Here is a 25,645-nt window from a genome sequence, read left to right on the forward strand (position 1 = left end):
ACAAAGTTGGTGGCGCTGTTATACCATCGACGTCATTTGTTTGCAAACAAGGAGACGTCGGAATGGGGGGGGGGGGGGGGGGAGGAAGAAAAAAGAGGAAGCACTGTCAAGGAGCCCGCGATGAGGGAATCACATACGTAACACGAAAACGGTTAAGAGCAACTGAAATTTATTTGAACCAGAACTTTCGTGAGAAAAGTCTTTCACGAAATTTCTTGTTCAAATAAACTTCAGTTGCTCCTAACCGTTTTCATGTTACGTGCGTAAACAGGGAGAGGCAAACTAACGAGAAAATTTCACACCTAAAAGCAGCTGAGCTCCTTTGTTTATCATCTCTAGTTCTTTTATCGTGACTATAAGCAGCGCAAGGACGCGGACAAAGAATGTACGATGTCTTAGCCACGATGAATGTACACCAACTACCACCAACTACCCCGCCTTCATACACTCCTTCTAGTTCTTTTATTTTTCTCTGCGCAAGAATATTAGCTTGAGATGTCGCAAAGGCTACGATATTTCTGCTAAAAACTAGTTCAAAACACAACGAAACTGAAACTATGGTGAGCTGTGGTGAGAAAACTGTGGAGCTAATGGCTATCGACATTAGGAAGGCTGGCCGAAACAAGACAAGCCAATCTGCATGGACGACAGCCGAGGTTTGGCGTTCTCGTGTTTACAGCTGATCGAATGTTTACAACAGCAAATATGCGCTGAAGCGCCTTTTGAGGGCCTTAACGGTGCGTAATTTCTACATTTGTTAGACGTTCTATAAATTTCTCATATTTCCGTATGAAGATCGTGAACTGCGGCACCAGACAAATAACCAGAGAGAATTGCATCGCATTATGTCATCATACTCTGTAACTGCCTGCAACCTGTCTGAGTGTTATCTCGCATCAGACCTGATATTCGGGAGGTAGTGTTTTTTTTGTAATCCGAAATCACAGCTTTATCTACGTAATTCTTCTATTATTTGTGACCAGCAGAGGCCGCGTTCAGGGCAGTACGTGTTCTCTGTTTGATGGAGCAAAAAAGCACTGTAGATGTACCAACCATGCAAACGTTGGCGTAAATGATAGAGGTACATACCGGCATTTTTTGGGTTAGCTGTTGCTCATGCGTTACCATTCCGCAAGTCGGCTTCACCTCACACTTCCTGCAACGTCGTGTTAGATCCAAGTTTGGTTTGATTCGTGCATGATATGACTTAGACAAGTAGAGAAAACGCTTTTATCTTATTTTTCACAGGGCCCGCGCGTCATCGTCATGCCATCCTCTAACCTGTGGGCTGTTGATAGCACTGGAAAAGTATTCACACTAACTACAAACGGAGTATTCTGGCAGGAATTACCATACTCAGGTGTCGACCTGAAGCGTGTCTGCGCGCTCAAGTCATGCGCTTGGGGCATCGGCAGCGACCACCAAGTCTACTTGTACATTCCGTCCGGCGACGTTCAAATTCGAGTGTCTGAGGTCACCTACGAAAACCAGGTGCTGGCAGTTTAGAATCTGTACATTGTGAAGCTGGTCCTCACTGTGTGATTCCCGCTTCCAGCGGTGGAATCCCAAAGAGGGATTCAGCACGCGTTTGCTGCCCACAGACAGACCCGCGTGGAGCAGCAAGGACGGTTTATCCGCTCGACCCAAGCAGAGCATCAACTTACCGTCCAGCAGTTGGCAGTGGGAAGGTTGCTGGTATATAGACGACAACCTCGATGGAATCCCCTTGGGACCTCAGGTAAAATGTATTCTCTACTCCTCAGCTTCGGGCCTCTATAGGGACAGTCGCACCTAGTCCAGCCAATTTTGAAACTATAGTTATCTGCAAGTTAGCTGCAGTCATTTCCGAGCTCTTGAGTTCACAGAACGGCGATTCGGAGTAGCAGACAAATTTTGAGGGAGGGGGTGATGGAGAGGAGGCAATGAGCAGGTTTTCTGTATCTAGGTGGCGTTGTCACTGACCACGGTATCGAAAACCCCACGCGAAATTGCGGTGTAGTTTGACCGGTATTCGACGGAACACGTGACAAGATCAGACGCCGGATGTTGAGAGTATGCAGGAAGTCCCTCTAAGAAATGATGAAAAAGTCGTTACGCTGCCGGAGCTTCTGTGGCTGCGGAATCAGCGCTGATCTTTAAAATTTGTTTATTTAATATCCGAGCACTTTTTGGACCACAGAGTTGGTCGGGTAGACTGTCGGCTGATGCCGAACATAGTGGTGTCGGTTTCATAGGTGGGTTTCCGTATGCAACCGTCCCATTGAAGTATTGGTTTGATGCTCTGGTTGGAACTGAGAAGATAACTTTGAAGGAAATCCCTCGAGCCTAGAGTATTTTTCCGTCCTTAATTGAGACACTAACTTGAGACATTAAATATATTAGTTTGACATCCAGGTCAAAGCCTGAATTAGAAACTAGAAGTAGCCGTCTTCTTACTTGTCCTGTACTCCAGCTAAGCAAGCTGGATTGTACGGCTGTGGTGCCATAACACTGTGAACAAATTTTGACGTCTGCTTCACAAGCGAATATTATCACCCAGACCAATCTGTGACTAAAACTGTCACGAGCTCGTGTTTTGTACACACTAGTGGTGGCACACTTTTCATAATGCTACTTCCTTTAGGGTTGGACGTATTGTGTGGACTTTCCGTTCACGTATACCCCAGAAAAACGTTGGAATTCGATGGTCCGTCGTCGGAAATGGATCAGGCACAGGCGTTACGTGGCCGTTGACAAATGGACCAGGGTAAAATGAACGTTTATTGCGTACAATTTACTGGACCGCATTTTTTGAACGGTGCTTCACATCAACTGTCTTTATGTGTGTCCCAAAGATTCCGGGCATCCACGGCGACCCGGTCGTCGAGCCCTTTGTCGATGTTGTCGCCGGCGGAGACAGTGTTCCTGGCGGTGAACCGGACAGTTATGCTGTGTGGGCTGTCACCATTCTAGGCAGAGTAAGCCACTTGCACAAACACTTTGGGTTGCATGAGTACTTTTGCTTAGGTTGCACAAATACTTTTGCTTAGGTTGCACGGATACTTTTGCTTAGGTTGCACGAATACTTTTGCTTAGGTTGCACGAATACTTTTGCTTAGGTTGCACAAATACTTTCGCTTTAGGTCGCATGGGTTGCATGAAATTCCCACTCATAAATTGCCAATGTAAATGACGTCCGTGTTTATTATGTAGCACCAAATAAGTCAAATGCTACTCAGTGCTCAGTAAATGAACCAATAAATCGACAGGTGTTTTCTGTGTGTTTCTGCTGCGGGTATAGTCATGCGTAGAGATGGTGCATTAAATACGCCCCGACGAAGGAATTGGCAGCATTTAAGCGCCCAAGTTGAGGGTTCGTTAGACCATCTGAGTAAATATGGTAATAGTCCATGCTCACTTTGTCAGCTGTCTGGTACCCAGTTGTCATACTGTGCACTCGGTGTCCAACAAGTAAAGTACTTTGTGCCAAATATTGAATACGTAATTTGCTTAATTAGCGTGCAATGTCAACAGCAGTTAAGTCCTGCAGCAGTGCAGTTTGAAGGCCACTGTAGTACCAAAACGATTCTCATGCAACTCATATGGATACAGTCTCTGTCCGGATTTTCGGACCCGGCAGGGACCGCGCAAAAGCCGAATAATCGAGCAGTCCGAAAAAAAAAAAACGAATTTCGCTTCAAAATAAATAGTGGGCTGGAAAAATTTGTCGATGCTTTCCTAACGCGCTTCCAGCTCTGCCCGATAACATCGACTTCTATTTCCCGAAGCGACATTTCGTCACTTTACACTGACAGAGGCACCGCCATCATCAAGTCCTCAAGTCGGCTTCACCTAACGCATGCGTGCTTTACGTGAAGCTCGCTTTACAGCGCTGTCTCGCGACCAGCGGCCGGACAGCGTGTGCTGGGCCTTTTGAATCGAGCCGTTGGCAAAAAAAACAAAAAAAAAACGAAGACGCAAAAGCGTCACGACAGACCTCTTCTACTCAGAGGAATGGAAACTGAACGATCACTGCCTATTTTTTTCCCTCAATATTTTAGTTGGTTAATTCCTTTTTGATACGGATTGCGGATTAAGAGAAATTCGCTGGTTGGGCAAACAGAGTCCGAAATATCGAGCGATGGGGCTGCACGGCCCCCGAAATTTCGGACGTTCTTATACATCAACTCTATGGGACGAGCGGCCGTTCCGCGAACGAGTCCGAATAATCCAGCGTGTCCGAAAAATCGGTCGGCAAATGTGCGTTTGTGAACACACGGGAACCGGAGCAGAATGCTACACAAGAGCTTCTAGTGGAGCTGATCATAATTAGGGAGTGACTTTTTCGGGTTAAATGCCTTTCTCAGATTCGGGGGGTAAAAATCGGGCGCTATTTTTAAATCTGTAATTCGCGGAGAAATCGGGTGATAATTGTGCATTCGGATGTTTTTGTTTCTCCTCTTGTCTATTAAGTCCTTTCCTAATCTCTTTTTTGTTTTTTGTTTTGTTTTTTTGTTGTTGTTTTTTGCGGGATCGTGACCTTCCAGCAGTAATCCCCGAAGGCATAGACAGTGTTTACACACATGGGTGTATTGCTGGGAATGTAAGTGACCCGTTCTTACATGTGTTATACGTGGTGACCTTTGTTCGTCTTCAGTGGAAACGTCACTTGAGGATTTCATAGTGACTGGAATTCGGGGAGAAATCGGGTTGAACCCGAATTGGTCGGAGGTCAGTTCGGGGGGGGAATAATCGGGCGGAATCGGGTTTAACCCGAAAAAGTCGCTCCCTAATCATAATGTACAGCATCGTGCGTGCCAAATCCTTCCTCGCACGGGTGTTGATAGGGTTGACAGTGCCGTGCAATTTGAAACAGGAATGTCTTTCACATGTCGATCGTGACTCTCAAACTCTGAGCGAATTTTGTACATTTCTCAAGGTTGCCTTTCGTTCGGGCGTCACTCGCCTGAATCCAGAGGGAGACGGCTGGGTCGTGGTTTCTCTCCCGGAGAACTCGGAGGTGAGCCAAATATCGGTTGGACCAAGTGGACTCACCTGGGCTGTTGCATGGAGTGGCAACGCCCTTGTGCGAGTTGGAGTGTCAAGAGAGGATTACGTAGGTGAGTGGTCCAACATTTTTTTTTTTGTCCATGAAGCACATCCTTGCGCTGCACAGTGTATCCCTTAAATCGTGTAAGAAATAATGCTAGTGTAATATAAATGATACAATAAATTTACACGATAAAAACTGATATAATGCAAATAACGAAAATAAAAGTAACACGTGAAATGATACCATCCTGTCCCGCAGGAACCCAAAGAAAATTTCTACTTATTTCCGAGTGTAGAGCTAGGAATTTTATGCAATAAATGTCACATTTACCTTATTTTACACCTTACCTTATTTACACATTTATTACGTAAAATATATTACATATATCTATATGTATATAGAATCATCCGAATAATATAATCATTTATATACATACATATATATAATATTACATATTTATTACCTTATTACACCTTATGTTATTTACACATTTATTGTATAAAAGTAACATATGAAATGATACCATCCTGTCCCACAGGAACCCTATGAAAATTTCTACTGATTTCCAAGTGTAGAGATAGGAATTTTATGCAGTAAACATCACATTTACCATATACTACACACTGTCCACTTTTTATTTCATACCAGGTACTGGCTGGACAGAAGTGCCCGCGCCTGAGGGTGACCACAAGCTTGCGCAAGTTGCGGTTGGGCCAAGTACGGTTTGGGCCAAAAGCCGCGATGGCACAGTAAGCAGCTTGGGTGTGCCACTTGTTTTTATTTGTACTCAAACATTTTCTGAAACTCGTGTCTCTTAAGGTGTGGTTTCGAAAAGGAATACACGGAGAAGACCTTGGCTGCCAGGAATCGATTACAGGATCAGGTTGGGTCGAGATGGTAGGGAAGATGGCTGTCATCAGCGTGGGACCTAATGACCAGGTGAAAGAAACCTGAAGAAAGTATGCTTCATTGCAGGGCGAGATGATATGAAATGACATGCGTAACACGCAAATGCGATCTGGATTGACCAGTGAAGTACATGTTCTACTACAGGAGGAGTAGCCACTCAGGATTGACCAGTGCCATTAGGCACATGCTGATGCAAGAGTCTTGTGTGACTTTGACATATTGAATTTTGAACCTTTCAGGAATTTCACCATCTAAGCTGTGGTAGAGATATGATTTTTACAAAAGTTTTGTCCACCGCTAGGTGCATAAAGGTAACAAGAGGTGCAGAGACAACTAACATTTAGATGTCCTGGATGACTTTGACCCAGCAAGGGTACTCAGTCTCTGTACTCTATCTCGTTACAGGTATGGGGTGCAAGAACGGCCGACCACCGCATCTGTTTACGAACTGGTGTCACCCTTCACGAGGCAAGCGGTCGCGAGTGGAAAGAAATAACCGTTCCCATTGGGAAGCCCGTGAGCCGGACCAGCAGTTCGTCCAGCTTGACGTCTCTTGGAAGTGTGTTGCCACCTACTCCAAAATCCGCGGTTACTGACCTTGGAGGATCAGAACCGGTGTTTTCCTTTTGTGGAAGCAAAGGAGTTGTTTCTGGATCGCCTCAACACGTGAGTCCAAGATTGAAAATGAGTAGCTTTCTGTTAATTTGACTCTGGTATGATTTCTGTTCCGGCATTCTATTGACTGGCTATACATTTCTCTGCATACTAAAGCTTGTTAATTAAAATCTGGAAGGTACCCTCATTGCCTAACATGAGCCATGCGATCGTGCACATTACGTTGCTCACGGCAACGAATATGTGAGGTGGACATTTCCACGAAAACAAGGAAAAAAGAAAACTAGCCAGAAAACATTACCGCAAAGCAATATCATAGCTATTAACATGTTAGCATTGCATCTCCGCAGCTAAATGTGCACCAGCTGCATAAGCCAAAGTGAGGAGGAAAGCATGTCCTCTCTTCCTTTCCAGACAGCATAGTCACATCTTTATTATCTCAAAGAAACTTATCAGGGACACCTTTTGATGTTCTGAATGCTTGGCTTAGTGCATTCATTTGAGGACTATGCTGAAAAGGAATTGAATGAAATCACCATTTATTGACTTTTCTTGTCATTTTTTTTTAAATGTAGTCTTCAGATAATGCCACCTAATTCTGTCATCTGATCAGGGTTGAATTAATGGAAATTCACTCTGTTTGATGTCAAGCGCGAGATTACTGGGATTTTATATTGCCATTTTATTAACCTTTCCCCGTTATTTATTTATTTATTTTCCAGTCTCCAGGTTCTCCCCGTCTAAAGGCAGTTGAAAACATAGGTGACGGTGCAACGAGCTCAGATCCAAGCTCTGGTCCCCATGATGTCCCACGTTCTCCAAACTTCTTAAAAAGGCCGACGAAGCCGAAACAGTCCGGTGATGACAACGATTCCGAGTAATATTTTCTTGCGACGACTTACTTTTGCACTCGAAAAAAAAAAAACTCAAATTGATGCTCCCATTTTCCAGCGATATGTCATTTGTGCCGTGGTCCTGTACGTGCGATGGAAGTTCCATTTTCTGGACGTGGCTTAGTGGGAGTGCTTGTACAATTGACTACCTCGCGGCTCCTGCTTCCTGGTTCAGCACAGGTACAATGCGTTTTGTACAGTCGCCGTCCGATTTTTCGGACTCGGCGGGGGATCGCGCAAGAGTCTGAATAATCGAGCAGTCCGAAAAAACGAATTTTGCTTCAAAATAAACTTTACTAAGCCCTAGTAGGCTGGAAAAATTTGTCGATGCTTTCCTAACGCGCTTCCAGCTCTGCCTGATAACATCAGTTTCAATTTCCCGAAGCGACATTTCGTCACTGTAAGTACACTGACAGAGGCACCGCCGTCATCAAGTCCGCAAGTCGGCTTCACCTAACGCATGCGTGCTTTAGGTGAAGCTCGCTTTACAGCGCGACTCGCGGGCGGACAGCACGTGCTTGGCCGTTGGCCAAAAACGAAGACGTAAAAGCACTACGACAGACCTCTTCTACTCAGAGGAATGGAAAATCAACAATCATCACAGCCTTTTTTTTTTCTTCAATATTCTAGTTGGTTGATTTCTTTTTATACGAATTTCAGATGATACCAATGTTTTCCGCCACGTTGAGAGAAATTCGCGGGTTGGGCAAACAGAGTCCGAAATTTTGGACGTTCTTATACATCATCTCGATGGGACCCGCGGACGTTCCGCGAACGAGTCCGAATAATCGAGCATGTCCAAAAAATCGGTCGGCGACTGTAGTCAGATCTAAATATAGCTGCAGACTTTTATATGTACTTCCTGCCAAATTTGGTTTCTAACACAACTGTGCCATTACTTTGCCTTTGCTTAGCTGAACTAGCTGCATCACCTTTTTTTCACGTAGAGTTTACTCCTTTCTCGTCATTTATGTCACTTAAGAAATTTTACGTTGCAGATTGGTGCAGGGCTAAATCAGTCGGATTAATGTGATTGATTTTATTAACAAAGTTAATTGCAACCATTAATTATCTAGCGAGTTATTAATTAACGAGATAAAATAAATTGACTTGGAAGTCACCGACATAAATTCTATGCCCAAAACCTGGCAAACGTCTCAACAGGAATGAGCCCTCTAAATTTTTTTCCACGCATCATGCTATGTTGCTTGTGGCTTTCATTTTGCTAAACGCGTCATTTGCTAGCTTTGTGTTGCATTTATTTGCTACATCCCCCGTTACTTTCATTTGTGCATGCTATGCTGTCCCTTACTTTCTTTTTATGCGGACATTCGCTGTAAATTTTTTTAATTTACTTTTTCAACTTGAACTATTTATGTATTTCCATGTGCTGCACCAGTCTTCAAGAAAGATAACTTAACATCAAGTTGTTTGTTTCCGAGCTTTGTTTAAATGTAATTACTGAATCCGAGGTACAGTCAAAGAGGCACAATAAGACGGCTTAAATTAGGCTTAACATAGTTTTCACAGTGCAACATAAACAAAAAGAGGAAGGAGAGACACACAAAGTTGGTTGAGACACACGTCTTAACCAACCACCCCGTTGTTCCATTTTAGCGCTTAAATTAGGCCACTGAACTGATATCTTGGATGCTAGTTTGAGAAGTGTATATGAAGAGGGGAGTCAAGTCCTGTAGATCACATAAACAAAATACAGAAACCGACACTGAAGATTAAACTTAAACAAAAATCTTCAGTGTCGATTTCTGTATTTTGTTTATGCTAGTTTGAGAAAAAATTTGCGCCAAATTGTAGCCCCAAAATGTCGCAGTGTGGTCCCAAGGTGTGACTCCTCAGTAAATTGTTGCATAAATGTTTGCAGGTCATTCCAGTAGCAGGGGCACTCAACTGAATGCACCGTGGAGGATAGCTGTTTTATGCCGTCTAAAGCAGACACGCTCCAAAGAGACTAAAGATTTCTTGTACAAAGACGCTATAGAAAAGGTGAGGCTAATGCATGATCTGCCGGTGATTGATGTCGTCACGCGATTAAACGGTTGAAAATGTGACTCCAGCAATCAACGTGGGTGAAAAGTGCTAATCCCCTGCTCTGGAGAGACACCCATCCACAGCAGTGGGTTCACTGCAAGCTGGAGCTGGAGCGACAAAGTTTGGAAGTAGAAGGGGTTGAATCTGTCATGCTGGGACTAGAGTATACCCATGGTGGCCATCACAAGAGGGTATGTGGCAAAATTGTATTTATTACATTATGTTCAGTGCTTTCTTTAATACTTGGCCGTGCTGCATGTTAGGATTGCAGTATTGTTGCAATGCTTGCCGTGTTGCAAGCATTTCGACACTAAATATGGGATACTTTGATCAGGCTGACATATTGTATTGTACTCTGTGTGTGTAGTTTGGTTGCGGACGACTTGTGTTCTGCATCCAGCGAAACACTAAATTTGCTGCCATTGATGTTGCTTGTAGCTATGTACAACAAAAGCAGAGCAATATAAAGTTGCTGACCAATTTTGTTGTACTTTTAGGATACCTAAAATCAGCCTGGTTTATCGAGCAATTCAAGCTTTTAGTCAGAGAAACAATCTCCATATTCTTTATTCCAAATATAGTCAGAGGCTACAAAGCTTCTGGTCTGGTAACACGTTTAAGTGGTAAAGTAATAGTAAAGTAAAGCAAAATGTAGAATAAAGTAAAGCAAGTAACAGAACGTTTGATGCAGAATAGCTGAGTCTCCGCAAGTAAGCTTTTCCTTCAGTGGGCATGCACTGCATCGGCGCGGCTACCAGCAAAGCTGCCCAAAACATTAAGCAGATGAAACCTAGACGCTTACGAAAAATCAAGCTGCTCCATGAAGATGTGTTCCAAAACATTGCACGTTAAAATACACTCGGGCTCCGTGGGGAGTTGGGTGGTGCCTTCGGTGTTGTTTGGCAGAAAAAAAAGAAGCCATAGTTTTCGGACCTTGAAAAATTTCTATGTGATATTTTACATATTTTACCACCTTGTGGGTTCTAAATCCTTATACGTCCTTATGTTTGTGAGTGTTCATGGGGCTTCTATTTCCAGGTGAATATTAATGTCGCTGAAGTAACGTGTGTGTCCAACCTTTCGACCCGTGACCATCGCATTCTCGGAGTGTACACCGAGGAGCTTAACAGAAAGAAGACGTACGTGAAAATTGCTTTCGCGTCTGACGCAGAGCTTGAGGAATGGGTAAGGGAGATTGCATACCAACGCCGCCGAGTCATAGCTACGAGTGACTGTCACCGTGCAAGTCGTGAAGGCACCGTGTACATTCCTGCAGATGGCAACATTGAACATGGCAGTGAGTGACCTGCATGGCGTTTCTGGCCGACCAAACCCGACAGCCGTCTGGGCCATTGCACGGTGCGGTGATGCGTATGTGCAGTCGGTTCATGGTTCAGCCCTAGAACAACTTCGAATAAACGATGGGTAAGTAAGCTTGCGCAGCATTCTAGCACTGAGCAGGTCCATCCCAAGCAGCACAACATCTTGGCCCAGTATTGGACCGATATTGGCAATACTGGTCCAATATTGTGCATTGTGTGTATAACTTTCTGCAAGATTAGATATGTGTGTAGAAATCTGGATGTAGTTGAGCACAGAGAGAGAGAGAGCATGAGTGTGTGCAGTTGCGTGTGAGGAGTGAGTGAGTGAGTGTCTGCACGTGTGTGCTTGTGTGAGAGGAGGATGAGGGTATGGGAGAAAGAAGATGGGATGATGCGTTCTGTTCTCCTCACCCATGTTGGTTGACAACTTAGGTTCGGCTCTTGCTGCAGTTCTATACGAAGGGGAAACCTGAGAGTGTGAGAGAAGACGTGATTGAACAAAGCAACAGCGAAATCAAATCACGTTGTTGAAAATGGATCCTGCTCATGTAATAGATCTTTTAATCTTTCTTTTTTGCTCAACCTTCATCACTCCTCCGTCACTGTGTTCATGAAGGTATCACGCACATACCGTATTTACTCGCATAATTTGCGCACTTTTTTTACCGAAAAATGACGCAAAGGTTGGGGTGCGCAAATTACGCGAGGCATTAACAAGGGACTTGAAAAATGTGCAAAATCTGTTAAAAGGTGTTCCTTTAGGTGAATAATACAATATAATCTCGGTGATAGGAATCTCACGGGGTAGCGGAAGACATTCATATGGTCCTAAATTCGTATAAAAAAAATTAGACAAAAATAAAAATTTAGGCAAGAAAATAGACAGTGACTGTTCATTTTCAATAACAGTCAGTGAAAGAAGTCGGTCGTAAGGATTTTCTCTCTTCGTTTTTGGCCAATGCTGTAAAAATTTGCGAGATGATTCAAAAAGGCTCAGCACGTGCTTTCCACGCTTTTTGTAAAGCGAGCTTCTCCTAAAGCACGCATGCGTTAGGTGAAGCCAGCTTGCGGAATGCTGACGCGTATGTTGCCGCCAGAAGTTTTCCTGATATGTTCCCTCCACGTGTTCTGATCGTTCTTTCCTAAACCAGCGCGATGTCACACAGCTTCGCGGTTTATTGTAGTGAGGGGATAAAAGGCCAAACAGAGATAAGATTCCATACCGGGTAATCCCTTTGATCTTATCTCCTCCACCAAGGGAGAGTCATTGCTTGCATTATGCAACATGATGTAGGGAATTCGTGGTGAGGATCCCCCTCCTTTTTCAAAAGGAGCAGCATGCGCCCCGTGACGCGAGGGCGTCAGGGGGGAACGACCTCTGTTGCCCACGAAAGTAGGAGTGCGCAAATATTCAGAAACGTTGTTCATAGTCCCCCTGCCACTTAGTCCTCCACCTGATCATTGTTTGTGCGTGACAGTATTTTTTTCCTCCCAGGTTTTCACATCAGAGAGGCTAAGTAGTAGAAAAAATGTGGCACATGATAGTTCAAGAAAGAACTGATGTTCTGAGGCTGGGAACAACATAGAAGGGACAAATACATACTACTACGTATTTGTCCCTTCTGTGTTGTTCCACCCTCAGAACATCAGTTCTTTCTTGTTCATCAGTTGCCGCCTGCGTCGATCCCGTCGTATGAATGTGTGTGTGAGTGAGCAAAAATGTAAGAGTGAAAGGAGGATGAGTGAGAGAGAGTGGCTGGTTTGTCCCTTCAGATGACGCACCCTGGAAGTCGCTGAGAAGGCGTGTTAGCTTAGCTCAATTGGTAGAGCCCTGGACTGGCAATCCAGAAGATGTGGGTTCGAGTCCTACAGCTGGCTAACCTTTTCAGGGACTTTCATCTTACATGATAGTTGTTCACATTATGTGTTCATCTTACAAATGCTCTTCTGTGGGATACGTGCTATGAAAGCTTATGAGAAGGCGCAGCTGCAGTACCCAGGATGCTAGTATAGTGCTCTTGTTCTTCTGTTCTAGATTCTGGCACTATCTGGGAGGGGGCCATTTCCGTGTCGTTGAATCGTGTCCACAGGGTGTTACGTGGGCCATTGGCCACAACAACACGCCGTGGGTATACACCGGTGGTTACGGAGGTGGGGCCTATAAAGGTTAGTGCACATAATTGTGTCAGCTGGTATGGTCGTTCTTTTTACAAACAATAAATTATGGCTGTCATAAAAAAACTGTCGTAGCTCATGTGTCACAATCGCGGTTAATGTTAAACCGGTAAAGTATTGTTGCACTATATTGAGCAGTCGCGGGCAAGTTACTAAAAAAAGTAACTAGTAAAGTAAAAACTACTAAACAGTAAGTAAGTTACGGTTAGTCTGCAAAAATAGTAAGAGGGATACAGTTGCAGCTGTTATCACGAGACTAAAGTGACTCGGTTGCTTTGTAGTTATGTTTTAAAAAGTTCATAAAGAAATGTTTAAAAAAAGTGACTATGAAGAAGTTATTATAGTACTACAGGGCTAGCCATGATAAAGTTTCGTATTGCCTCCACTTGGTAAAGAATACCGCTGGCACGGCAGATGACACAACTCTTGTCAATGTCATACGGAGTGCTAAAAAATTGTGTAGATAAATTTTAGCTTCCAGATTTGTCCCTATAAATTACAAAAAAGAGTTTGTTGCTATGCATTGTAAATACCATGTTGTGCCATTTTCTTGAGCTGATGGGAATCTTTTGGGCTTTGCAATTAACTGTGGAAGTGTAGGTTCAAAATGTAACTAGATACAGTTACATTACTTGTAACTTAGTTACTACCAGAGTTGTACACGTTACTCGAATAAAGTAATTGATTACAATTACTGTTACTACTGCACAAAAAGTAATTCTTTATCATTACAAATTACTTCATCGAAAATGTAATACGTTACCAATTAAAAATGTAACGTGTTACTTTTCCCGTTACTTTTAAATTGTGGACCATAGCAAAGCCAACAAGCCTGCATTGAATGTAACCATGCAGATCTTGTTGCAAATTCTAATATGAGACACCAACATACTTGATAAGTGAAATTCACAAATACATTTGAAAGCAACATACAAAACGCATACATGGGTTTATTACAGATTTATGTACACATTTAAAACAACATCTAAACATCCGCTTCGTTTTGTTACTATTGTTATGTTCAGCCGGCACAATTTATCAATACAGTCACCTATTTTACTGTTGCTCCAGTAGGTCGCGGTATAAGGGATTATCATCTTACTGTGGCGTGCATGGAACACGTGTGGACTAGAGACGGGCGTCACAGTGACCTCTGCATCATTGCTAAAGTCAAACTCGTGGTGGAACAGAAGAACAGATTGGCTTGCCGAAAAGGGTTGCCATTGTTGACAGAAGGTTAAAAAAGTAATCAATTACTCAGTAATTGATTACCGAAAATTGTAATCAGATTACTTGGAAAATTACTTGCTCACAAAATGAATTGATTACGTTAAAAATTACTGAAAAAGTAATTGATTACTAGTAACGCGTTACGTACAACTCTGGTTACTACCCAAGGCTGTTGTTCCTCAGCTACCGAGCCCCCCTTGACAACGTGTATTAACAAAATGACAAAATAAATAAATAAATAAAGAACAAATGGTGCATGAATCACAAAGGCGACTGCAAGAAGCAGGTATATAACGTTTAAGTATGTGTACGGTCCGAGGTTTTCGGGTTTTACCCCCCGAATCGCACATTTAGGGATTCGGGTAAAGCCCGATTTCTACCCGAGCCGGGGCCCTTTTGTCACGCGGCGCGGCAGCACGGCGCACGACTGCGGTAGTGGAAGACAGGGAAGGACCACCGACGGAATAAAGTGACACCGCAGCCGTCAGGGCGAAACGCATGGGGACGCACTTTCCCCAGCGTCAAAACGTCGCGTGTACGCCGTGGCCTTCGGCGACCACCGAACAAACGCCCGCGGACGACCACGCGAAACGCAAGGGACGCGGACAGAGAGAGAGACGCGCGCCAAGGTTGTCACGTTCGTCGATCACAAGCGTTCGCGTGCGGATATCAGCAGTCGACAGATTCCCGCGTAAAGTCTCCGCACGCGCTTCGGAGGCGCACGCCGAGCGCGCGCGCGCGTCGAGAAGCCTTCGAAAAAACGCTGCGGCGCGCGTGGCTTCCGGCAGTTCCGCGTGTGTCGCGCACGTTCGGGATTATATTTATGCATTGCCATGAGAATCCGCAGGTTTATTGCGACATTTGCTATTTTCTAGGGATCTCGGGGCAGAACGTCAACGTTCATCCCATGACGGACACAAAGTGTGTCTACATCTACGAGAATCAGCGCTGGAATCCATTTTCGGGCTTTGCGGCACGAGGTCTCCTGACGGACAGGCCCATGTGGAGCGATGCCGCGGGACTCGTGGAATGTAACAAAGATAGCATGAGGCCCGATTCAGTTCATTGGCAGTGGGTGAGAGAGCTGTGCTACCATTTATAGACTATTTATACTAGGATTATTTGCGCAGAATTTCGCGTGAAGTAGCTTTTATTCTATAGCTTAAGTTTTGAATGTACAGCGCAGTGTAGTCAGATAAGTCAGAATTTTTGGAGTCTGAAAAATTGGCGAATGTGTAGTATTTTGAAGTTCCTGCTTCACTGTTTTGTCGAAATTCACCAGTGAATCGGCTGATGTGTGAATCCACCAATCTTTATTTCTCTGCGACTACTTTTGTGTCCCAGCTGACGGACTGGGCAGTGGACTACAAGACTCCCGGAGGTGTAGATAGTGACGGCTGGCAGTACGCCATGGACTTTCCTTTCACGTACCATGCGCATAAAGGGTTGACGGACTACGTCAGACGACGGCGCTGGTTCAGGTACAACGGAACTATTATCAGTAGCACAAGTAGTCATGTTTTCTCTTTTTGTTGTTGTTCTTGCAACAGACTGTGCAAGTTACATACATCTGGGCCCTGGCTGGAAGTTGAACCAGTCTCCTTGAAATCCGTTTCACTTCAAATGAATTATGACTGCAACTCTGCAAGTTCCATCGCACTATGGGCTGTGGCAGGCAATGGAGAAGTGCTGTACCGGAAAGGTGTTGCACAAGGCTGTCCCCAGGTATAGGAAGAATAAATATGCGCCCTGTGACTTCGTTCTTTGTACTTGTGTGTACTTTTGTGGTTACACCTATGCACGTTTAATGTTCAAGGGTGAGTGCTGGCATCACGTGTCGGCCGAACAGGCTTTCGAGTCTATCAGTGTAGGAGTGGGTTCCAGTCTTTGGGCATTGGGCAACGATGGATCTGGTTACGTCAGGATTGGCATATCGTCTGAACGGCCCACCGGTAAGTGCGATATCTATGATGTCTGGCTTTTGGCTGAGCTGTTGAGGATGTGCATCTGCAATTATATAGTATCCACCCCCATTCATTTACCCCCAATATTTATCCCTGATATTTACCCCGTTTCAAGTGAGCAAAACAGGGTTAGTCCTATATTTCCCAGGAGACTGCCGGACCAGGGAGATCCGAAGTCGTCACAGCTAAGGCCCCGGGTTTTCCGCGATTCCGCGGAATATCGCGGAATCCTTCGTTTAGCACGGAATTTCACGGAATCCCTTATTTTTAGGGCTGTGTGGAGATTCGAGTTCTCGAATTCGAATCAAATATCAATCACTCGAAGTATCTCATTCGCGAATCGAATGGCCAATATTCGGATTTCCGAATATCCAACTATTCGCATAATACGAACGACACCTCCGGAAAGTGGGCTTCACCTGACGCTTTCCTGCATAAGGTGAAGCCTGCTTTACGAAATTGCCCATGCTGCAGGACCAACACAGACGGATTGTAGTTTAGCTTAAGATAACGTTAGCCCAAGTACTGTAAACGTATTTATTTTCGCGGTGTATTAATTTTCGCGAAATTCGCAATTGCCGAAAATTCGCGAAAAATTGTACTCGCGAATAAAGTCGCAAAATCCCGATTTGTAACTATATATAATTTTCTCAGCCAAGGCTCTAAATAAGAACGATTCAACTCAGTAACAACACATCTATTTATTTCAAAGCCAACTCACGTTCTTCCAGCAAGTCCCGCTTGTACAAAGCCTGACCGAATGGCCACCTCACGCTTAGCAATCTCCTCATAAGTCTCAATCAACCACGCAGCGTGAATGGGTTTGACGACTGAAGCTCGAAGATCTACCTTGATTGAAGATGGAGAAGAGCCCTTGTCCAGCATGGCTTTAACACAAGCTGCATACCATTTCGTGAACTTCTCACGGATGGCACCTTTCAACAAGGAGTTCACGGCGAGGTCGTTTGGCTGTAGCTCGCCGGTAGAACTTGCAGGAACAAACACGTACTTGATATTATTCGACGTCAGTTTCTGAAGAAAGCTTTTGGTGCGATGGGCTGCAAATACGTCGAAGATGCATAATGCGCGCTGTTCCCGGTTTCCAGAGCGATTTCGATGTTCTGACACATACGGGATGATGATTTGGTCAACGTAACGCAGCATGGTCTGCTCATTGCTCCAGTGATTCTCACTGTGGTGGACATCCCAGTCGCTCGGAAAGCTCACCTTCGGGTGGCACTTGTCTGTTTTCCCCGCATAAATCAGTTGGGGGGGCAGGAGTCTCCCTGAAAGGCTGGTTGTCACGAGAACCGTCATCTCCCTCTTGTCGTCCATGCCTACGATGTCCACCTGCTTTGCTCCTTGGCTTGCCATCGTCCACTGGCTCACAGGAACCAGCTTAACACCCGTTTGGTCGAAGTTCAGCAAGAGATCGTCTGGGATGTTGTGTTCCGCGCGCTTCGACGCAACTTCTTCGACGAAAGCTGCTCTGATGCTTTCAAAGTTGTCCGGGATCTTCCGAGCCGCCCTTGTGCCCTTCCTTTTCGTGAAGCCAGTTCTGCGAAGGAATGACTGTGCCCAGGGTTTGTCCAATATTAATGAGCCTCCGAACTCGGGTAGAAGGGATGGCTTGAGCGACTCCAAAATGCCTGTAGCAGCGGCGATCAAAATTCGGCTGTTGACGATGCCCCCGGCATTCCATAGTCCTTCGATGTACACTTCAATGTCCTTGTCAATGTCACCAAGAAGCGTTTTCGCGCCACGCAACTTGTGAGGTAAACACTGCACTTCTTTACTAGCAGCAGCCGCGGCCTGACATTCTGCGTAGTAAGCGGCCTTCATGGACCGCACGGTGCTTTCGCTGATTGCTTTTGCTCGGCCGACAGAAAACTTCCGAACGGCTGCCAGATTGCCGTTTTCTGCAGCATACTTGCCGATGTTGTACCGAAGTTCACCGTCGTAAAAGCTGTAGGAGCCCCGCTTCCGTTTTCGTCTGCAGTCCGCCATGTCAAGCTCGTGGACGTTGTCATTTGCAGTCGAGAACGCACGCTTCTCACATGATGTCCGAGATGCTCGTGGAGACGGCAGCCATGGCGTATGATGCGTGTCGATTGCCCGTGGTTCCGTAGGTTTGAAATAACGTAGTAACGACATCCTTGCAGTCCGATACTGAAGCGATCCGTGCAGCAATCCTGGTGACTGACACGCGTTCCTCGCTCGTGATCAAATGAAGCAGGGTCAGTTTCGCGTCACCAAACAAAGTTTTTCTGACCCGTTCTCCTCACCCTTCCTCGTGAATGTTCTAGAAAATTTGGCGATTGCCATGCTTCTAGCTCATCGGACCTCCCTAATCCCTCGAAGAATGTTTCTTGGCTTAAGTGATGTGACTAACCATTATCCTTTCTGAGAGGTCCGGGAGACTTCCCTTTGAGGAATGATAGAGATAGACCACACATGCCCAGAAAAGGAGGCCTGGTAGAAGTAATTTGAGGTCACCGGGGAAAACCGCTCGAAGCACGTGCAACGCGGGCGCTGATCTCGGAGCCAGTTGAGGGAAAGGAATACTGCTCTGAAATCGCGAAATTAAGTACACGCGAATAATTTTGGAATTGACCGATAAGGCGATTCGCGAAAATTAATACACCGCGAAAATAAATACGTTTACAGTATATTGTGCATACGCCGCCTCAGGAAGGGACAGCGTCCCTCCCGTGCGCAGTTTAGCGGTGGCAGTGGGGGATATTGATTTGATGTCTGGGAGGTTGCCTTCAAAAAATTAAAAACTCTTAAATAATGCCTACAGCCCAGGCACAAAAAAGGGTGTCCTGAAGATGTAACTTCCACAGGGCATGTATCGTAAATTCCTTCCTATAATCTTCCTATAAACTCTGTAGATGCCGAAAGATCTTTCAGCAGGTATAAAATTGCAGGCGACAGACGGCATTCTTTGTCAGAGGAGAACGCAAGATATCATGTATGTAATGCTGGGCTACAACAGTGCTTCCAATCTGTATTTTTATAAAATATGTCTTGTTCCCACATTATCTGAGAAAATAAAGCGTTTCCCATTTCAAGCAGCCAGTGACTGCTTGCCGCGGCAAATCGTGGAACTTACAAGTCGGTGCCGCAGAATTTTGAATTTGCCGCAGCAGGAAACCAGGGGCCTTAGTCACAACTACCACAGGATTTTGGAGACTGTGTTGTAAATGTGTAAATATGCTCATACAAACTGTCAAAACAGAGACCCTGCTGCCTCTAGGAAACACAGACTAGATATTGATACTCTGTGTCTACCGGTGTGCAATGTATATTATGCCGAGTAAACCGAAGATTTACACCTTGAACCAGAATTGGGTTGAATCAATTACGCCCGAATTATTGAAGCAACACACTATAACCCGATATTTACCCCGCCGCCTGACGCTGCTGAAAAATATTACCCGAAAAAGTCAGGACCTGCCTATGAGCAATGTTCTTCAGTCATGGAAACAGGGAACAGTGAAACATTTCTTAGCTATGTATTTCTCACGTTGGCATCCATAATACAGAGTGGTTCTTTGCTTTCAACCATCCTTCTTAGTATCTATGAACAATACAGTTTTAAGACACCACAGTGCTCTGCTAAGGTGAAGGACATTGTACAAAGTCCATCAGGTGCAGCCAGGGTCACTCTGCCCTGTCTCTTATCAAGAGGCATCTCCTGTAAAGAAACATATACGATACATCAAAATGGCAGAATGGGCCTGTTGTTATGGGTCCGGTTTTAATTCAGACATATACGATACTCACGTTCCTGACCACCCGATCAACAGGAACCACCTGGTTCCATGTGGAGCCACCCTCTGGGTCATGCTTGGCCCAGGTCTCCATGGGAAAGTCAGTCGTCTGCGCGGTCGACACGGCGCGCCGCCTCTGGTACCGCGCCGAAGTGCTGCCAATCTTTCCCGAAGGCACTGCCTGGATTCTGGTCTCGGAAGATGTCTGCTGTGTCTCTGTGGGGCCGAACGATCAGGTACGGTGTAGTGGCCCCTGAGCGCACTAGGGGGTGCCACAAATGACGTTTTTGTCGTATTTTTTGGTGAATTTAGATTTGGGCCATCATAGACGTTGTGCAACACAAGAAGAAGGTGCTGAGCAATGTCCTGGCACGACGAGGAGGGATCTCCGAAGCGCATCCTTATGGGACGGACTGGGACACTGGCTTCGGTGTAGGTACCGCCCTGACCACTGATGTGGATCCCACGTAGGGTCTACGTGCCAGCGATAGGAAGCAGATTGGATGCTAAATGCAAATTGAGGTTCGGTTTTTGGGAGTAACCAGTATGAGGTCAGTTCAGGAGACCTCTATGACCAGATAGTGATATCGTATAGACATTAATCCGAACTACTCATGCTAAATTAAATATTCTAGCAATTCTAGCCACAGCTTTCCTGTGGAAGCACATGCAGAATCCTATTTACGGGAGGCTTAACGTTTGACCTGGTTTGGACATCTCTTTGATGTCAGTACCTGATTCAGTATCGATTTAATTCGAGGGTCGTTTAATTCAAATGGGGCACAGCGTTAACACAAACGGATTCAACCCAATGCATGCTTAGCGCTTCCCGAGCTTCGGATAGGTTTCAGTACGGGTCACTAACGCTCTCGTGCATTTACTTAGTGGAGACGTACAAATAAAATTCAACTGCATTATTTTCTAGGCTGACTGGAGCCACGTATCCATTCGAGGATGTCCGTACCGGGAAGACGCACTGTGATTACGAAGGTGATAGTTCGGTGACTGTTTAGCGACGTTTCAAGCATCAGCGCTCATCTCCTTGGACTTTGCTCAATGGCTTTGTCTATCCCCTAGTCTTTCATCTCATGTGCAACACACATCACTGTGTGTTGATGTTGTTACCATTGTTCATGTTTTTAAATCTAGTTTTGTGCCCTTTACGTTTGTGGAAATGTCTGTCCGTCTGTCTGATACTGAGGCTGGCGTGACATGGTCGTATCTTGTTTGAAATTAATGAAGGTGTTGTGTGCCAGACAAGAGGGCGATACCTTATCGCTGTTGTTGAACAGAAAAGCATTTGAAGCAGCAATGACTCTTTGTCAGTATGAAGTGTCAAATACGTAACATCAGTTAGGATGGTCGCACGTGCTCCTGTCCTATTGTGAGGTTAGGGGACCATATGTTCCGTAGCATGTAGGGCAGTTTGAGTGATACTGTGACAAGTGTTTTGCGTTAGTTACATTTGTTGGTCACATTAACCATAAAAGACTCTTCGATTTTAGAATTTAGAGGTTTGAATTCCCCATGCAGTTCCACATGTACAGATCTGTGCTCCTGATAATTTCACCAAGTGCAATCGTTTTGCCAAATTACATGCCAGAGAGTGCAAAGAACAAATGGTCTCATAACACAATACCTTGCAAGTTGCACTAGGTACTGCCAGCTAGGTACTAGGCTGGTCAACTGTGTGATATGAAAAATATTATGTTAGTGATACCAGCAAGGCGCACAACGTGAAGGCGTTTGTGGGCTTGAACTTTGTCAAAAATTTGAGCTTTTTAAGATAATGAAGATGCATTCGCTTATCACGCTTGGGAACCATGCTAATGAACAAATCCTTGTTGCCAAATACTTAGCTTACATAGTCGCCATCCGGTTTTTCGGACTCTGCGGAGATCGCACAAAAGTCCGAATAATCGAGCAGTCCGAAAAAACGAATTTCGCTTCAAAACTCAACTTCGTTAAGCACTAGTAGGCCGGAAAAAGTAGTCGATGCTTTCTCGATGAGCAGTCTTCCACTCACGCCTGATAACGTTCCGGCTTTTTCCCGAAGCGATATTTCGTCACCGTATAGGGACGAAATCGCCTTCATTAGTTCGGCTGCGCTGGGATTCGACAAGTCGTCTATATGCCGAACACGTGGAGAGAACGTTTCAGGACACTTCAGGAACTTCTGCCAGCATTAGCAGCACCATTCCGCAAGTCGGCTTCACGTGACGCCTGCGTGCTTTAGGTGAAGCACGCTTTACGGCACTGTCGCGCGACCCGCGGTTGAAAACAGCACGTGCTGGGCCTTCGTGAATTTCGGCAGCGATTCGGCGTTTCGACAGGCTTCCTGCACTCAGAGTAATGTAAAATGAAGAGATACTGCTCATTTCTTGCCTTAATTTTTATATTTTTTTAAAATCTTGTCACGCGAATTTCGGATAATACGAATATTTTCCGGCGTCCCGAGAGATTCGTATGATCAAGATTCTACTGACGTCGACGATTCGACGTTATGACAGTTCCTGCATCTGGGACCAGTCGAGCGACAGGAGCGAAACTGGTGGGGGGCGCTCTTGGTGTAGCGCGTGGCCGTTTCCCGATGTAGAAAGGGGAACATGGTCCCCTTTTGACCTGTTTCACTCCTTATTCCAGGTCCAGTTAAAGTGGGTCATAAGGAACAAATGAGCCATGCGCAGTTCCTTGACCTTCGCATCGCGTCTTGCGCACGAGGTGAGCTGGCGAAGGACGCTCGCTGACTGGGCACACTTGAGTCCGAAATATCGAGCGACGGGGCTGTACGGAGTCCGAAATTTTTGGATGTTGTGATACATAAACTCTATGGGGCCCGTGGCCGTTCCGCGAACGCGTCCGAAAAATCGGTCGGCGACTGGTAGTATCCTTAGCACCTGCACCATTTGTCACTTACGCTCTGCACAACTGCTTACATTTTTATCTGTGTCATTCCATGTTCAACCGAGGGTCATTCTACATCATGGAATCAGGACTAGAAATACATAGTGTGAAAAGAATGTTTTTCGGGAAAGCTGAAGTCACTTTTAGAGCATGAAACTTAGCGTGAAGACTGCTTCAGCTGGACCTTTTAAACAGAAATGCAGGTTTCATTAAAGAGGGAGTTTGCTCTCAAAACATCAACTCGTAGATTTTTCTTTCCATTCCCTAATTTTTCGAATCCCTGTTTCCCTTTCCACCGCCATAAGTGCTAAAATTTATTATGGACATTACTTATCATTGGAATCCTCGCGGTTTGAAATCGCCGCGCGGAGAGAGGCATGCTCGCCGTCAGTGTGACGACATCTTCACCCGGCCTCAACCAATGCCTCAACTCTGTGCCTGATTTGCCCGGTGCGTTCGCCTGAAGAGGGTACGTGAGGAGGAGGCGTGGGGAGAGGGCGCTCACACGTGACCCCATCCTTGCGGGAACGTCACGTAAACGACGCGCGAGCTCATGAGATTCTCGCGCTTGCTCCTCCCAGTGAGTGAGTGAGTGAGTGAGTGAGTGAGTGTAAGTGAGAGTGTGAATGTGAGTGAGTGTGTGAGTGATTGAGTGTCCTCCTTACAGCTCCAGAAAAGGAAACAAGGAAAAGATCGTTGCATCAAAAATTCATTCGAAGTGAGCTGCTTGAAATTAGTAGGTGTGACAGAATTTTGGTCACAGCCATGGCACCCACTGCGTCACCCTGCTGTCCAAAGAAGGGCAATGTCTCAGAAAGTTGGTCCCGCGCACATGTTTTTGTCTTTTTGCAAATGTCTTTGGCATAAAGCAGGCGATGCTTTCGGAAGGCCTGGACATTGACGTTCGCATGTGGATTTCGCCCGGTGGATACGGGGCACCTCTTCCGCTTATCGTCTACCATCTCTACCGTGTGCCCGCACACACCAAAAGCGAGCGACCTCTGAAGAAAAGGGAGTCAGACAGTACAGAATGCCCCGGTGAGATGTGACCCTTTTCCGGAATAATGCGAACACAGCACATGCAAGGGACAGCGGGCGTTGACACTTTTTCGGATAAGCGAGTCAGAATGACCTAGGCCTTGAAAGATTAGTCCCCGTACATGCTGTCCGGGTACGGATAACGAATTGCGGATAACTGAGTCGAAATCCAATGGTAGCAGGTTCGTTTCCGGTCATGTAGTCCGGATAACCAGTTTTCCGGATATCTGAACACTCCGGATAAGCGAGACACGTCTGCACTCCCATAAGAAGCAGATATTGTTGCACCATGTATTCAGAATGCGAGGTTTCGTTGACTAAGGAACCGCAGTTGAGGAGTACTACACTATACTTGAATGTTTTCATTGGCTACGAAGCATGCTGTGCCACGAAGTTCCTCTCCGCGTCCATCGCACATTGAACATTGCACAATATGTGCTACATTTGCAAATGAATACCTCCTAAAGCCATGGCCGCTCATGCACCATACAACACCGAGGCTGCGTTCCAATACCCCGGTTAGCCGACTGCTATTCAGTCGGCTACCGCCTAGTGCGCATCGATGCAGTCTAGTTATACGCCTGACCATCTGACAGCCGGGATGGAGACGCGCGTTGACGGTACCAGCGTGCCCGCTGTTTCTGCTGGCTTTAAATGTAAAGTTGCACATAGTTGTATGCTTTTTAAACTGCGTAGAGAGTTGCAACACATGTTTAGTTGTGAAGGTGACAGTTTATGCACGATGTCCTACAAACTTAGCGCATTAGAGTTCTGCTGCGCTTGCGCCGTACGCTTTTCTTGCGTGAGCAACAAGATGGCGCCATAGGCGCCTCGGCTAGGCAAGTCTGTTCCAATAGTGACAAGCAAAGGGGTCTACTCAGCTGCCTCACTGCCTCAGCTGCCCGACCCGGCCCGCGGGCCGGGCCGGGCTTGTTATTGGCTGTGTGCTCCGGGCCGGGCCGAGCCCGGGCCGACAAATATGTTCCCGAGAGTCAGGCCCGGCCTGGCCACGCAGCTAATTCCACACAATGGAGATGCATTAGTTCATATCATCATGCGCTTGCGTCATTCCTGTGCATATTTTGCAAAGACAAGCAAAGGATACTGCATGATGCATAGCATATGATTCTACCCTCTAGAACATTCTCAAAGCCACTTTATATTGCTCCTCACTCCTCACGTATTTCACAATCACTTTGGCAAAGCTTGGTGAGAGGGGTAGGGACTGGGAGAAGCAGTTTGTCGACAGCATGCTCTACCTCCGCAGAATCTTGACAGTGTAACGATAACGCCCATGCCCGCGTGCGTTCTGGATTTAATTTGGTCTCGTGCGGTTACGGTGTTGAACCGCCATCACTTGTATGTTTGTCTTCTCTCCTTATAAATTTACTTATAAATTTGTTCGATCATCGCCAGAAACGCGTACGTCGCGGCTGGAAATACTAGGCCGGGATCTACTCGCCGGGTCACCGGGCCGGGCTCTATTTGCTTAGACGCCGGGCCGGGCTCTAGTCACTGGGTCACCGGGCCGGGCCGGGCCGGGCCATTTTTCGATGCGCCCGGGCCGGGTCGGGCCCGGAAGAGTCGGCCCGTGCAGGGCTCTACACCTCTATACTTCACTCGGCGTTACAGGTACAGCTCGAAGTACATACTTGAACGCGCCTCTCGCCTGCGGAGCGGGAAGAGAGCCACCCTAGCGGCGGTTGTCCCACTTCTGCTGCGGGGGTGTCTGCCTTGC

At 45.9% G+C, this 25,645-nt stretch overlaps 1 protein-coding gene, 1 long non-coding RNA gene and 1 other non-coding gene across 3 annotated transcripts; 2 read left to right on the forward strand and 1 right to left on the reverse strand.

Moving 5' to 3' along the window:
* The first annotated feature begins 622 nt into the window (after nucleotides 1-622).
* LOC135391881 (tectonin beta-propeller repeat-containing protein 1-like) lies at nucleotides 623-23,109 on the forward strand. The gene is made up of 23 exons (XM_064622409.1): nucleotides 623-737; nucleotides 1,249-1,491; nucleotides 1,556-1,738; nucleotides 2,624-2,746; nucleotides 2,835-2,957; nucleotides 4,919-5,099; nucleotides 5,681-5,781; nucleotides 5,852-5,971; nucleotides 6,347-6,607; nucleotides 7,279-7,433; nucleotides 7,508-7,629; nucleotides 9,332-9,453; nucleotides 9,525-9,689; nucleotides 10,537-10,683; nucleotides 10,775-10,923; nucleotides 12,856-12,986; nucleotides 15,101-15,300; nucleotides 15,570-15,706; nucleotides 15,776-15,950; nucleotides 16,042-16,177; nucleotides 20,002-20,201; nucleotides 20,278-20,397; nucleotides 20,891-23,109. The coding sequence occupies exons 2-23, from the start codon at nucleotides 1,267-1,269 to the stop codon at nucleotides 20,945-20,947; spliced, it is 3,333 nt and encodes a 1,110-aa protein (XP_064478479.1). The 5' UTR covers nucleotides 623-737; nucleotides 1,249-1,266; the 3' UTR covers nucleotides 20,948-23,109.
* Nucleotides 12,626-12,698, forward strand: Trnaa-ggc (transfer RNA alanine (anticodon GGC)). The gene has a single exon. It is a non-coding gene; the product is annotated as a tRNA-Ala (tRNA).
* LOC135391882 (uncharacterized) lies at nucleotides 19,851-25,645 on the reverse strand. The gene is made up of 3 exons (XR_010422132.1): nucleotides 25,560-25,645; nucleotides 19,979-20,471; nucleotides 19,851-19,889 (listed from the first exon to the last, which is right to left on the reverse strand). It is a non-coding gene; the product is annotated as an uncharacterized LOC135391882 (long non-coding RNA).

Source organism: Ornithodoros turicata, chromosome 4 (genome assembly GCF_037126465.1).
Source record: "Ornithodoros turicata isolate Travis chromosome 4, ASM3712646v1, whole genome shotgun sequence".
Taxonomy (NCBI): domain Eukaryota; kingdom Metazoa; phylum Arthropoda; class Arachnida; order Ixodida; family Argasidae; genus Ornithodoros; species Ornithodoros turicata.

Bases quoted from the DNA above. Each gene is read 5' to 3' on its own strand.
- LOC135391881 (XM_064622409.1), top strand. From the start codon at position 1,267: ATGCCATCCTCTAACCTGTGGGCTGTTGATAGCACTGGAAAAGTATTC. The intron at 2,747-2,834 runs GTAAAATGAACG...TGTGTCCCAAAG, and splicing joins CCGTTGACAAATGGACCAGG to ATTCCGGGCATCCACGGCGA. The intron at 15,951-16,041 runs GTATAGGAAGAA...TTAATGTTCAAG, and splicing joins TTGCACAAGGCTGTCCCCAG to GGTGAGTGCTGGCATCACGT.